The sequence below is a fragment of the Pteronotus mesoamericanus genome, unplaced genomic scaffold, assembly GCF_021234165.1.
Source record: "Pteronotus mesoamericanus isolate MK-2021 breed Mesoamerican mustached bat unplaced genomic scaffold, CSHL_Meso_final scaffold_85, whole genome shotgun sequence".
NCBI classification, from domain to species: Eukaryota; Metazoa; Chordata; class Mammalia; order Chiroptera; family Mormoopidae; genus Pteronotus; species Pteronotus mesoamericanus.
This window is the reverse complement of record NW_026555329.1, coordinates 4775427-4790245: the sequence shown is the minus strand read 5'-3', so window position 1 is coordinate 4790245 and position 14819 is coordinate 4775427. Positions and strand designations below refer to the sequence as shown.

Below are 14819 nucleotides of genomic sequence, written 5' to 3'. Positions count from 1 at the left end.
CGTTTCTCAGTGTGGAAGAAAGAGGTGAAACAAAAATGGCAGAAGCACGAAAAGGCATCAAAATTGACATATTTAAAAACTGTTTTGAGCAGTGGAAAAATGTCTCAATAGGTGTATTGCATCAAATGGAGAGTACTTTGAAGGTGACTGAAGTTTCAACATGTAAGAATGAATACACAGTTTTTTATAATAAATTCTGGTTTTTGGGGGTCCCCCCTCATAATATATCCATATATTGTATTGTGTGTTCACCACCCCAAGTCAAGTCTCCCCTATACCCTCTGCTCTTACACTTACTTTTAAAATGGTCATTTTCTGCCTACTTTATAAATGAGGAAATCGAAGGTCACAGGGTTTAAGGAAATTACTCAAGATTACATAGTTCTAAATGTTAACGTGGAATTTGAACCCATATGTGGTTGATTACAAGGTTTGTTCTCTTTCCATTTAAACTGTACTGCCAATGTTAAAATATTTCAAAATGTATTTTATGTAATAAGATGAAAAAGAACTACATTTTTATTTTTATTTTGTTTTTGTGGCTTAAGAAGAGGAAAAGTGGTTCATGACAGAGGGGAGGACTTATTGTAGCTCTAGGACTTGGTATTTCAGTAGAACAAAGGTTTTGTAATTTTTTTTAAAGCAAATATTTGTTTTTGCTACTGTTGATGTTGTAGGACTTACTTTTAGGCTTCATTGTTCTAAAGTTCATTTGATAGCTGAAGAGTGGTTATTGAATAAATATAGAGTCGTAATTGCCATCAGAATTGACATTTTATTTCCTTTACTATATATATAAATTACTATATAATTTGGGCTTTAGTATTGGTATTTCCATTTATATATTTTGCACCGTTTCTTAACTTGATTGCTATGTGTGTTTTTGGTGAAAGAGATGGTTTTCTTTTGTCTTTACAAAAGAAAATGGTTTGTTGAGCTTCACCAAAAAAGCATATTCGAAAATTGAAGGTTTTAAGTGTATGTGTTAGATGCTGTTATATGTAGTGGAGACACACATTTGTTTAAGACATGATCTCTCTCATGTTTCTAGGGAATGGGAGGGATATATAAGTAGACAGTATCAATATAGGTTCATAAGGACTATAATAGAGGGAATGAATGCATAGGGTTCTTGGCTCTCCCTCGCATGCCTGTTTCCACATACAGCCTCTTGGACAAGTTGGAGGTTCAGTCAGTCTGGTGGAGACTGACTGAATCTTGAAGGACAAGTAGAGAAAGAACTGAGGATGGTATGGGAGTAGGAGAGAGGCAGTGTCTAATTAATAATAGGAACTTGGTATAATTTTCTTAAGAAAAACAAATTTCATTTTTGCAGAAATAATGGGAAAAAATAAAGATTCGCAGAGCCGGATTGCTGAATTTAAATGTCTTATTTTGGTAATTAAGGGAATGGAATCTCTTCGTCAGTTTGTTGATCTAGGAGATGTAAGGAAAGAGGTGTTTGTTGTAATTGCTACTGCGTTTGGGGAATATAATGCTAAATTTTACTGTTTTTAAAAAATTTTATTATTTTTTGTTGTTCAAATACATTTGTCTCCATTTTCCCGCCGCCACTTTCCCCTGCCCCACCCACCCCCACCTCCCACCCTCAATCCTTCCCCACTGTGGCTTTGTCCGTGGGTCCTTTATACACGTTCCTTAACCCTTCTCCTTCTTTTCCATGTTACCCCCTAAATTTTACTGTTTTTAGCAGGTCAGTGTTTTCATATAGGTCAATGTGTGAAAAAACACTGCATGTATTTATTAATGATGGTTATTCTTTTTTTCTCCTTCTTCAGAATGAAGGGAATATTTTGATTGCCAGAAGAAATGACATGCAACAGAAGCTGTGCACAGCAGTAGAAGTTTTTATTCTGGAAGTAGATGAGTTACCTCTTAGTAAACGCTTGAAAGCATTGCAGGTTGGAATTTAAAAAGATATTAAATATACATTACATTACACATGAAATATACATATTTATCATTTGAGAGGTGAAATTAGCATTTTCCTTGAGACTTCGGGTAGAACTGATGGCTGCAGAAGTTTTTCTTCTCTGATAAATTCTCACTTCTTCTTAATGGAATTAAAATTTCATATGAATGTATTTAATATGTTTATATATTTACATGTATCTGTTCTGCAAACGAGGTGAACTGCTCATGCTCGCTAGGGCAGCGTCCACTGGGGAAGCAGGAGCGGAGGCAGGCATGTGAGCCCCTGTTGCCCATTGCGTTCCAGCGGAGAATCCAGCAAGGCCAAGTGTCAGTCAGGGAGAGGGACCCCGATCCTTCGCTTACAGGACTGTTGAGGTCCATGGTCAGGGGCTAGAGTACAATATGGGGGTGGGGAACCTCGTTTTCCGCTCTGTCCTGCCGTCTCAGCAATGACTTTAATTTGGAATGAATGAGCATGGCCGTTTGTCATTCCACCTATTAACATAATATTTCTCTTCACTTATTCAGACCTTTTTTAATGTCCTTTAATTATGTTTAAAATTTTTCTCTAAAAGGCCTCATGTGTTTTCTTTGTTTAACTCCAAGATATTTCTCCTCTTGGTTGCTTCTGTGAATATTATCTTTCTAGTTTCTAGTTATTTTTGATGGTATATAGGAATACTATTGATTTTTATATATTGATGTCTCTTTGGTAACTCTGCTGAACTCTCTTTTAGTTCTCAGTTTTCTACTGATACTCTTTAAGCTTTGTGTGTGGTTGTATCATTTGAAAACAATAACTTTCTTGTATTTTTTTCTACATTTTATATATATTTGAATTTCTGCTGCTTTGGTCAGTATAGTTACTACCAAGTTGAGTAGTAGCCATGTTTAGCTGGTATCCTTGTCTTATTTTGGACCGCAGGGAGTGAGCTTCCTAGCAAGTTGGAGAATATTCAGGGCCACCTGGGCACTGTGTCTTTCTGTTCTGGGTGAAGATGTCGTTTTGGTGGTACTGTGTGTGGTTCCGGAACCATTGGAGCCCTGGCTGAAACATTTCCTTAGATGGAATTGCATAAATAGCGTGCGTTCTTCCAGAGCGGTGGAGCCTTGCTGAGAAAAGGGCAGTGGTCTGCAGTGCAACTTCTAGTTTAGCCTGTGAAGGTTTATTTCTTCTCATTAACTGTTAGTAAACATAGGTAAGGGTTTGCAGCGAAGATTGTTTTTAAAGCTCTTCTCTTTCTAGACAAAAAGAACAATTCAGAGGATCAACCAATCCAGAAGCTGGTTCTTTGAAAAGATTCATAAAGTGGACAAACCTTTAAGCAGACTCATCAAGAAAAAAAGGGAGAGGACCCAAATTAATAATATCAGAAATGAAAGAGGAGAAATAACAACTGATACCACAGAAATACAAATGATCATCAGAAACTATTATGAACAATTATATGCCAAGAAATTTGAAAATCTGGATGAAATGGACAAATTTTTAGAAAAGTATAATCTTCCAACACTGAAGGAGGAAGAAACAGAAAGCTTGAACAGACCGATAACAGTTGGGGAAATTGAAGCAGTAATCAAGAAACTCCCAGCACACAAAAGTCCAGGGCCAGACGGTTTCCCAGGAGAATTTTACAAAACATTTAAGGAAGAGCTAACCCCTGTCCTTCTCAGACTATTCCAAAAAATCCAAGAGGAGGGAAGACTGCCAGACTCCTTCTATGAGGCCAGCATCACCCTGATCCCAAAACCAGATAAAGACCCTACAAAGAAAGAAAACTACAGGCCAATTTCGCTGATGAACATAGATGCTAAAATCCTCCACAAAATATTGGCAAACCGCATCCAGCAATACATTCAAAAGATTATCCATCACGATCAAGTGGGATTCATCCCAGGGATGCAGGGATGGTTCAATATACGCAAATCAGTAAACGTGATACACCACATAAATCAAAGAAAAGACAAAAACCACATGATCATCTCGATAGATGCAGAAAAAGCATTTGACAAGGTACAGCACCCATTTATGATCAAAACACTCAGCAAAATGGGAATCAATGGGGCATTCCTCAACGTAATAAAGGCCATATATGAAAAACCTACAGCCAATATCATACTCAACGGGCAAAAACTGAAAGCTTTCCCACTAAGATCGGGAACACGACAAGGATGTCCGCTCTCACCGCTTCTTTTCAACATCGTATTGGAAGTCCTAGCCACAGCGGTCAGACAAGAGAAAGAGATAAAAGAGAAAGAGATAGGAAAGGAGGAAGTAAAACTATCATTGTTTGCAGATGACATGATAGTGTACATAGAGAACCCTGTAGACTCTACCAAAAAACTCCTCAACCTAATAAGTGAATTTGGCAAAACAGCAGGATGCAAAGTCAACATTCAGAAATCAAAGGCGTTTTTGTACACCAGCAATGCAATAGAAGAAGAAGAAATCAGGAAAAATATACCATTCGATATAGCACGAAAAAAGATAAAGTACCTAGGGATAAATTTAACCAAAGACACAAAAGACCTGTATGCAGAAAACTATACAACATTGAAAAAAGAAATTAAGGAAGACACAAATAAATGGAAGCATATACCGTGCACATGGATTGGAAGAATTAATATCCTTAAAATGTCCATACTACCAAAAGCAATTTATAGATTCAACGCAATCCCTATTAAGATACCAATGACGTATTTCACAGAAATAGAACAGACATTTCAAAAATTTATATGGAACCATAAACGACCTCGAATAGCTGCAGCAATTTTGAGAAAGAAACACAAAGTAGGAGGGATCACAATACCGGACATCAAACTCTACTACAAAGCCACTATACTCAAAACAATCTGGTACTGGCACAAGAACAGACCCATAGACCAGTGGAACAGAATAGAAAGCCCAGAAATAAGCCCAGGTCTCTATGGGCATCTAATATTTGACAAAGGGGGCAGAAGCATAAAATGGAGCAATAACAGCCTCTTCAACAAATGGTGTTGGGAGAGCTGGATGGCTACATGCAAAAAATTGAAATTGGATCATCAGCTTACACCATACACAAAAATAAACTCAAGATGGATAAAAGACTTAAATATAAGTCGCAACACCATCAAAGTCCTCGAGGAGAACATTGGCAGGAAACTCTCAGATATCCCACGCAGCAATTTTTTCACTGATATGTCTCCTAAAGCAAGGGACATAAAGGAAAGAATAAACAAGTGGGACCTCATGAAAATAAGAAGCTTCTGCACGGCTAAAGATAACATCAGCAAAATGAAAAGGGAGCCAACCATTTGGGAAAATATATTTGCTAATGATACATCAGATAGAGGTTTGATCTCCAAGATATACAAAGAACTCACTCGACTTGACTCCAAGAAGACAAACGATCCAATCAAAAAATGGGCAAAGGACCTGGGCAGATGCTTTTCTAAGGAGGAGATACAGAGGGCCCAGAGGCATTTGAAAGGATGCTCTGCATCACTAGCCATTAGAGAAATGCAGATCAAAACCACCATGAGGTACCACCTCACACCGGTCAGAATGGCCATCATAAACAGATCCACAAACAACAGGTGCTGGCGAGGCTGTGGAGAAAAGGGAACCCTAGTCCACTGTTGGTGGGAATGCAGACTGGTGCAGCCACTATGGAAAGCAGTGTGGAATTTCCTCAGAAAGCTGAAAATGGAACTGCCTTTTGATCCAGCGATTCCCCTGCTGGGACTATACCCTGAGAACACCAAAACGCCAATACAAAAGAACCTATGCACCCCAATGTTCATAGCAGCACAATTTACAATAGCCAAGTGTTGGAAGCAACCTAAATGCCCATCAGTAGATGATTGGATCAAAAAATTATGGTACATATACACAATGGAATACTACGCAGCAGAAAGAAAAAAAGAAGTACTAAACTTCGCAACAGCATGGATGGAACTGGAGAGCATCATGCTAAGCGAAATAAGCCAGGGGGCGAAAGACAAATACCATATGATCTCACCTATAAGCGGAACCTAACCAACAATGCAAAGAAGCAAGGCAAATATGACCAGCAATACTGAAAGGAAAAGAAATCAACAGAGACAAGAGGGAAGGCGGGGGCAGGGGAAGGGAAGGGAAGGGGAAAGTCAAGGAACATATAGCAAGGACTCATGGACAAAACCAAAGGGGAAGAGCTGAGGGAGGGAAGGTGGGAGGGGGCAAGGGAAAGAGGGGGGGGAAGGCAGAGACAAATGTATTTAAAAAGTAAATAAATTAATTAAAAAAAAAAAATAAAGCTCTTCTCTTTCTAAAGTTGGATCTTAAAAGACTTTCTACTACATCTGGTTCGTCTTTCTGTTCCCCTAGGTCATAAGAATATTCTTTAAACTTCTCTTTATTTTGCTGAGAAATAGTTTGATTTTTATTTATATTCAAGTAATTAAGAAACAGAACTTCAGTAATGAAGGTCAGCCAAAGCAATTTAATTTCATGATTTCTGATCTCCTCAGCATTTATTGAGACTTCTTTTGTGGCTTACAATACATGGTTGATTTTCTGATCCTTATAATAAGTTCAAAAAGAAAGTATATTCTAGGTTTTCTTGGTTGTAGTTCCTGTTTTATAGCTATTATTTTAAGCTTTCATCTTTTGTATCTTTGCTTAGTTTTTGGCCTCATCAGTTTATGAGTTCTGGGATATTTTTGTTATATATTGTAATTAATGTATTTTCTTATATTTTAGTTCTTTAAATTGTTCAAAATATTTCAATGCTGTATTGGTGAGTGTTAATGTGTTCATGATCGCTGTGTATTTTAAACAGTATTTTCTTTTTAACCACTGTGTGACCTTATTTTTCCTTAAGGTGTTTTGGGATAAAATTTTGTTTCCTTTTAAAATTTCATTTTCACCTGTCTTTTTGGTTAATATTTGCTTTGCATCCCCCCCTCCCCAATTTAAATATCCCTCTTAGGCAACACACTAATGGATCAATTTTAAAAAGAGTCCAACCTATACACCTGTCTCTTGGTGGGCAACTTAATTGATTTATATATTTATAATTAGTCTTTTATTACAACTTAATTCTGTGATCATTTTGTTTATTTTTAATTTTTTTATTGTTATTCTATTACAGTTGTCCCAGTTTCTTTTTTTTCCTTCTGCCCTTCTCTGCCCAGCACCCCCCTGCCCCTCCCCCCGCCGCCAACTCCCATAGTCCATCCACAGCATCCGTAGTTGTCCATGTCCACGGATCATTCATACCTGTTCCATTTTGTGTTTCTGTTTGTTGTGGATTCTTTTTTTCTTCTGTTCTACCTTCTACGCCTTGTATCATAGAATATTCTCACTGGTCTTTGGTGTGTCTTCCTTCTCTGTATCTGTGTTCCGAAAACCAACTTAACCAAATATCCACAGTTGTTGTCTAGGATTTTAGTCACAGGTTGGTATGGATATTATATGTGCTCACTCAAACACATAACAAACTTTAGAGTTATTTTCTCATTCCTATTTCGTGAGTTGCTGGATATCTTTTGGTTTTTCTGTGTATGGGAGTATTTTGTATGAGAGCTTTCAAAGGGCTCTTTGTGTGGTTGACTTTGTTAGTTATTGAATGTCTCAGGTGTCTCAGGATATCTTATTTAAACAATTGTGTACATTTAAGCATTTTAAACAGTTGTTTAGTTGATTTTATAGTTCCAAAAGCCATTTATTCTTCACAAAAACACTCCATTGTCTTCTTTTTTCCATAATTGTCAATATCAGTCTGATTTTTGTTCTTCTGTGATCCTTGTTCGCTCCCAGAAGATTAATATTTTTTCTTTACTTTGTTCCTTAATTGCAGTAAAACATATTTAAGTTTCTATTTAATCTGAGTCAATTCAGTCTGAGATTTTATATCTTTCTTTAACTCAAGGAAATATTTGATAATTATTTAAGATACTGTCTCCCTTTCCCTCTCCCATCCCATTTATTTTTTTCTCATTCTGGGACTTCTGTGAGATGGATATTTAAACTTCTATCCTCTTAATTTTTAATTATTTATTGATTTCTTTCTCTTTTGATTCCTTCCTTTGTCTTTTTGAAGGGACCCTTGACTTAACAATGAGCTCACTCTTTGGTTCTACAGCTGATCCCTTCTGCTGTTTAGCCAATCCACTATGTTCTTCATTGCAAAGATTATTTCTTTCATACCATATAACTTCAGTTGGTTATTATTTATAACTACTTGGCTTTGTTTTGTGTTTCCAAGATTCATTCTTTTTGTTGAGAATATTTGTTATGCTTATTTTGAGTTAATGCTATTATCTGGGCCACTGATTTTGCTTCCTTTTTATAAAGTGGCTTAGTTTGTTACATTTCTTTCAGAGTGTTTATATGAGTTACAACTTTAATCCTTCCCTGTACCTCAGGATCTCCTATTCCCTTGGAGAACCATGAGCTGTCTCAGTTCTGTGCTGTTGTGGAGGGATGGAGTGGTGTGGAGAGGCACCCAGGGAAGGCTGGGGGAGCTTGGACCATAACTTCAGAGACTGCAGGTGGGTTTAGGGAATAGAGTGGAGGTCTGGCTTCTCTTGTACATGATCTTCAGTCTTTAGTGGGCCTCCCAGTTGCTCTGCTTCGGCCATGGCTCTTTTCCAGGGGCTGCCCCTGGGTGTAAACGCTATCAGGTGTTCAGAGGAAAAGGAAGGAAAAGAGAGTGCTTAGGGCTTGGGCACCCCTTCTGTACTAGCTACAGTTTTTGCCTGGCCGAGGCTCCTGTCGTGCTTGTGTACATCTGCTGCTCCTTGCGTGTATTGCTGCTTTCTCGCCCCCTGTTGAAGAAAGTTCTTGCCCACCAGGGGGTACAGGCCTTTTCCTGCTTGCACGCACTGTGTTTATTTAGTGCTAAACTATCTTCTGCATTTCCGAGGGTTTCTCAAGTTTTGTGATAAAAAATTTTGGAATCAAGTTTTCCTCTTGAATCTGTGACACTTCTAGAGTTTGATTCCCTGAGAGAGCCAGCAGGCACTCTTGTCTCTTCCAGTCCTTTTAAAAATGCTTTCAAGTACATATCTATGTGTATTGTCATTCCTTAATTGGAATTATTTGTATATTTTGGTGTGTAGTTTATTTTTATTAAGCAGTAGAACTTGGAAACTTCCATGTAAGGATGAAACAGTAGTGATTCTAATTTAAAGTCAGGGAAGAGAGGGGTCTTTCTACTTAAAGACCTAACAACATAAAGCTTTCTATTTGTAACCTTAATTCACTTAATAAACTTTTACTATTAGAATCCAAATAAGTCAGCTCTTAGGAGGTTTTATGTTTTTATGTTTGTCTAATTATTGTGTTTTATATATAAAATTCTCAAGGATAGGGATTCAACATGCTACTTTTCCATCTCTCAAGTTCTAATACAGCGTTTGAATCCTAATAGGAAGTTAATAAACTTTAATAAACAGAAATATCTCTCTTCAGGATTTGTCAGCCTCTTTAGAAGCAGTCTATGGACAGGCAAAGGAGGGGACAAACTCTGAAGAAACACTGAAGAAATTTTATGACTGGAAGTGTGATAAAAGAGAAGAGTTCACCAGTGTTAGACGTGAAACGGAGGCTTCCCTACAGTGTCTCGTAGCGTGGTTCCAGAGCACCGTACAGGTAGTGAGAGCCCTCGCCCAGCAGCATAGACCAGGGAATTAAAAAAACTCCCCCCCCCCAAGATAATTTACCTCTTTTCTGAGAGAGAGGGGAGTAGAGGAAGAGAGAATGAAAATGAATATGAATGAGAATGTGCTGGGATGGAGGAGTGAGGAATGTACGTATTTGTAGTCTTTGTTCAGGACATATGTGAAAACAATGTCAACCACGTGGTAGGTGTAAGACAACACCACTGGGGTTTATTAGAAGTAGTGTGTATTTTGCAGCAATCATGTAGAGATAAGGGTATGTAAAAATACATGTGCTTTAGAGGCTAGGAGACTGTTCCTCTTTGTTTTCTTTTTCAGTAAGACGTGTTTTAATGTGAGTTGGCTAACTAGTCATGCTTAAAATGCTATGTCAATTGGCATTAAGTCTTTGAGTTTTAGATATTTTAAATGTCTTAAAGCTATCTAAAATAAATGGAGAATATTAGTTTCAGTTTATACTAGATATTAGTAAAGATGTTTTATCTATCATTCTTTTAGTTCTTGTTTATTATTATAAAAGGCAGAATGTAATTTTCCAAAAGCAGGGCAACATGTGGGTTTGCATAATGTACTCAGAACTCTAATTGAATTTTAAACCACTTAGTTGTTGATTCTGTGTTCTTCTGTCTGCTTTTCAGCTTCCTTAGCAAGCGCAAGGGCACCCATCGGGTCATGGATCTTCTCTGCGGGAATGGCTTTCAAACACAAATTTCTAGCTTTGTTTGGGGGGGAAAATATCTAATCTGTATGTCCTGTATTATACTTTGGGCCCCTGATTTTATGCTGTTTAGCACCTTATTATAAAGTTTATTTCCCCATAGAAAATACCTTGTTTTTCTAATGAAATGGAACCATTTCGGTTTAGTCTTTAATATCAAGATTCCTAAATACTGGTAAGTCATCAGTAAATACTAGGTATAATCATATCCCTTCCTTGTTCAAGAAATAACATTGCCTGCTTAATACCTTTTAGATTTAAGCTTGCCACCTGAGCACTTAAGATTCTTCTTAAATACCAGTTTTTACTCAGGCTGCTGCTTCTACTATTCCCCCAAAACATCTTGTTCTTGTCTCTGTTTTCTTCCACCCCTGCCCCCACCCCATACCTTTCTGCATTGTTTTCTCGTCTCTGTTAACCATGAACTACATTTAAAAAAATCTTTTTTTTTTTAGGTGTGTGATATATCTGTACCTTTTTTTCCTTTCTGGTGCATAACTTATATGAGGGCAGTACTTTATCTTTCTTGTGTATTCTTATTTCCCGACATTGCTCAATGTGTAGGCTAATGCTCTGCTCCAGTTATAAGGACAGAATACCTAATTGAAATAATTAAATGAGATACTTCATGCTTTTATTTTTGCAAATGAGGCTTTTGATCTATCTGTGGAAGATTCGCTGACTTCTGAAGACACAATTGATAATATTGATGAAATCTTAGAGAAGACCGAGTCAAGTGTCTGCAAAGAGCTGGAGATATCTCTGATTGTGAGTATTGATATTTATTATTGCTTCCTTTGAAGCAGTGTGGTTTCTCTTGCTAGTTAGAAAGTAAAATCAGTCAAAAGACTGATTAAAGGCCTATTTGAAATAGTAACACTGTCAAGTTCTGATCCAAATACAAAGCAAAAACCTCATTCTTCCACAGGGTGGTATTTTCATTTTAATAGAGCATTTCGCATTAAAAATAAAATATGTTTAATTCTAGGAAAACTGTTCTTAACCTCAGCGTATCAGCTCTCTATGTCGTTTGATTCTTTAGTCCATCACACCCAGTGATACAAGAACAGACTCCTAGAATTTGTGAAGATTTGAAATAAAATCTGTGAGAGCCTTGCAGAGATACACGTGATTGATTAGTAGCTTCATTTCTCTATTGTGTGTATTCTCTGTTGCTATGTCAAGATAAAAATTAGTGTAGCTTCTCAAAGGAGTATTTTGTAATGTTAATATTGCCCGCTGGGACTATTCCAGTTTTTCATCTGCTTACTAACGTCCCAGTGGTAATGTTCTTCATTTTACTTATTTCTTTTTACCTTTTGTGATTTTTATGTACATCGGTATTAAAAGTATATACCATTACCGTATTCTCTCACTATCAATTAGTCCTTATTTAGGTCAAACTTGATTTTTATTTTTTATTTTTTTCTCCTCACCTGAGGACATGCTCATGGATTTTTAATTTTATCTGTCTGTCCATTTTATTTATTTATTTAATGATTTATTTATTGGGGAAGAAAGGGAGAGAGAGAGGGAGAGAAACATTGATGTGAGAGAGAAAGACCCATTGATTGGTTGCTTCTTGCATGTGCCCTGACTGGGGAACAAACCCACAACCCTGGCATGTGCCCTGATTTGGAATTGAACCCGTGACCTGTTGGTTTATGGGGTGATAAACTGAGCCACACTGGCCAGGGTTGTCAGACTTGATTTTAGAAGTGGATGTTAATAGATGATTTCTAAAAATAATTTTAAGTGTTTATGTCCTATGTATTATTTGGTTCCTACATTCAGCATTTTAGTATCCCTGATTTCCTTTATTCCAGAAAGCTCTAAAAATACTAGTGTAATGGGAGTAAAACTTCCCATGTGAATACCTTTGACATCGATCTTCTATATAGAAAAAGATTTGTTTTTAAGAAATATTTTGAAATGGATATAGAACTTTGTTTAAGGCATTGTTTTGGAGTTTATCCACTGTTATTGAAAGTTTTAACTATTTTGAATACTCCTTTGTCTATAATTCCATGTGTGTGGTTTCATTTAGGAGCAAGGTGATGCAGACAAGGAGATCATTTTAAATACATATAGCCAAGTACTACAGAAGATCCATTTGGAGGAAAGGCTTATTGCTACAGTACAGTCCAAGTACAAGAACAGTATTGAGGTTGGATTACTCTTTATTTTATTTGTCTAACGTATGGATGCTTTGTATTTTTTAATACTTAAACTTTTCTCAGGTAGTTTAATACTCAGTATGTAAGTAAATTATTTGTTATTGCCGACAAAGCACTGCAGCCATTGTTAACTGGTATACGAGGGGGGAGATCCCCCAAAATGAAATTTATTTATAAAAACTTGTATATTCATTCTTACATGTTGAAACTTCAGTCACCTTCAAAGTACTCCCCATTAAATGCAATACACCTATCGAGATGTTTTTTCACTGCTCAGTTTTTGAACACGTCGATTTTGTTGCCTTTTAGTGCTTCTGCTGTTTTTTGTTTCACCTCTTCCACGTTGTAGAATGTTTCTCTTTGAAGACTTCATCTAGGGAAACAAAAAAAAAGTCATTTGGGGGGAGTCAGGTGAGTAGGGAGGGTGGGGCATGGGGGTCATGCCATTTTGGGTAAAAAAGTGCTGAACACTCAGCTCTGTGTGGGCACGTGTGCCCGTAAATTACCCATTGTGAGACGGATAAATGAATTACAAGAGTCTTAAAAAAAAGTCACTGAAGCTGCATGCAGCCTTCACAACAACGCCAGGTAGTACGCTGATACAGATGTGTTCCTAGACCACTCACGTAGCGGGAGCAGCCTGTACTACAAGGGGCCCACTCTCCGTAAGATAATTCTGTCTTTTTTTCCTTTGGGTTCCCCCTTATATAATTAAATTCACCCTGTAGCTGTCTCACATTTCTCACCCTAGATAAATTTAAGAGGGTTAGGGCCTTGCTCTGGATTTGGTTTTGGCTCAAGGAAATGTGACTAGTTTGATCTTCTATCCAGACCACTAAACTCTTTCCATATTACCAATAATGCAGTTTTGCTTTCTTATCGTTTGTGTGTTTACTGGAGTAGCACTCTTAATTTAGAAGTTTTCTTTTGCATTCGCAACTTGGCTTGCTGACACAAGGTGCCTAGCTTCTACCTGTCTCAGCTTTCGATAGCTTTCATTCACTAATCGTGATCATTTCTAACTTTTAAATGAGAGATGTGTGACTCTTCCCTTGAACACTTAGAGGCCACTGTGGGGTTAATTGGCCTAATTTAATTATTGTTGTGTCCCAGGAAATAGGGAGGCCCAAGGAGAAGGCGAGAGATGGGGGAATCGCTGATTGGTGGAGCAGCCAGAACACATACGACATTTATGGGTTAAGTTTGCTGTCTTACATGGGTGTGGTTTGTGGTTGCTCCAAAATGATTACAATGGTAACATCACAGATCACTGGTCACAGACCACCATAACAGATATAATAATAATGGAAGAGTTTGAAATATTGGGAGAATTACCAAGATGAGACACAAAGACTTAGAATGAGCAACTGCTGCTGGAAAAATGGTGCTGATAGACTTGCTTGATGCAGGGTTGCCACAAGCCTTCTATCTGTAAAAAACACAGTAACTCCGAAGTGCAATCAAGTGAAGCACAATAAAATGAGGTGTGTCTGTGTTTCCTTTTTGTATGGTGCCTTGTATGTATGTATGTATATTATGTGCATTATATAATTTTGTAAGCTATTTTGAAATGTTTTCTTCATTTAATGGTATATTTTGAACATTTTCCGATGTAAGTCATTTTGAGTGACTAAAAATATCATCCCTCATATAGATGTACATTATTTAACCTTTCCTCTGTATTAGACAGTAAGGTTACTTCCAAATTCTTTTTTTATCATCAATAATACTGTACATAATCTTTGTACATAATTTTATATGTCTGTTTTCTCAAGATTCCTTAAGAATTATTAATGACTAAGTCAGAAGGAATAAGCATTCTTAAAACTTGATACATATTATCAAACTACTTTTGGGAAAGGCAATTTTAATTTACATCCTTGCTAGAAATTCCACTTTGTATCCTCTCTAACAAAGTATGCCTTACTGTATGTATCAGCTTGAGATATTTCTTTTACCTTTGCTACTTTGATTACTGGAACACATAGTCTTAATAGAAATATGAATAATTAAGAAATTAAGTGGTAGAATTATCTTGTTGAAAATTGTAGTCTTTCTTATTTCAACCTGAATGCAGTAATACTAGTTGAATCTTAATAAATAGTTAACAAGCGACTATGTTTTCTGTTTTGAAAATGTCATAACTCTTTTTCTTACTCAGTTTAAGAAGCAGATTATCGAATGTTTAAATAAGACCCCCAATCTGGATCACTTGTTGTCCATTAAAAAGACACTGAAAAGCTTAAAAGCTCGACTAAGATGGAAACTGGTTGAAAAGAATAATTTGGAAGAAGTAAGCAAACAGTTGGTTCTTTTTTTTTTTTTTAAAGATTTAAAAA

General features: G+C 36.9%; 1 protein-coding gene across 1 annotated transcript in view; it reads left to right on the top strand.

Annotated features, from left to right (window-relative positions):
* STK31 (serine/threonine kinase 31) overlaps positions 1–14819 on the top strand; it is a 63800-nt gene that overhangs the window by 24295 nt on the left and 24686 nt on the right. The window contains exons 10-14 of the mRNA XM_054564007.1: positions 1800–1922; positions 9377–9556; positions 10955–11071; positions 12351–12470; positions 14642–14773. Coding sequence (XP_054419982.1) covers positions 1800–1922; positions 9377–9556; positions 10955–11071; positions 12351–12470; positions 14642–14773 — 672 coding nt within the window. The remainder of the gene's footprint in view (positions 1–1799; positions 1923–9376; positions 9557–10954; positions 11072–12350; positions 12471–14641; positions 14774–14819) is intronic.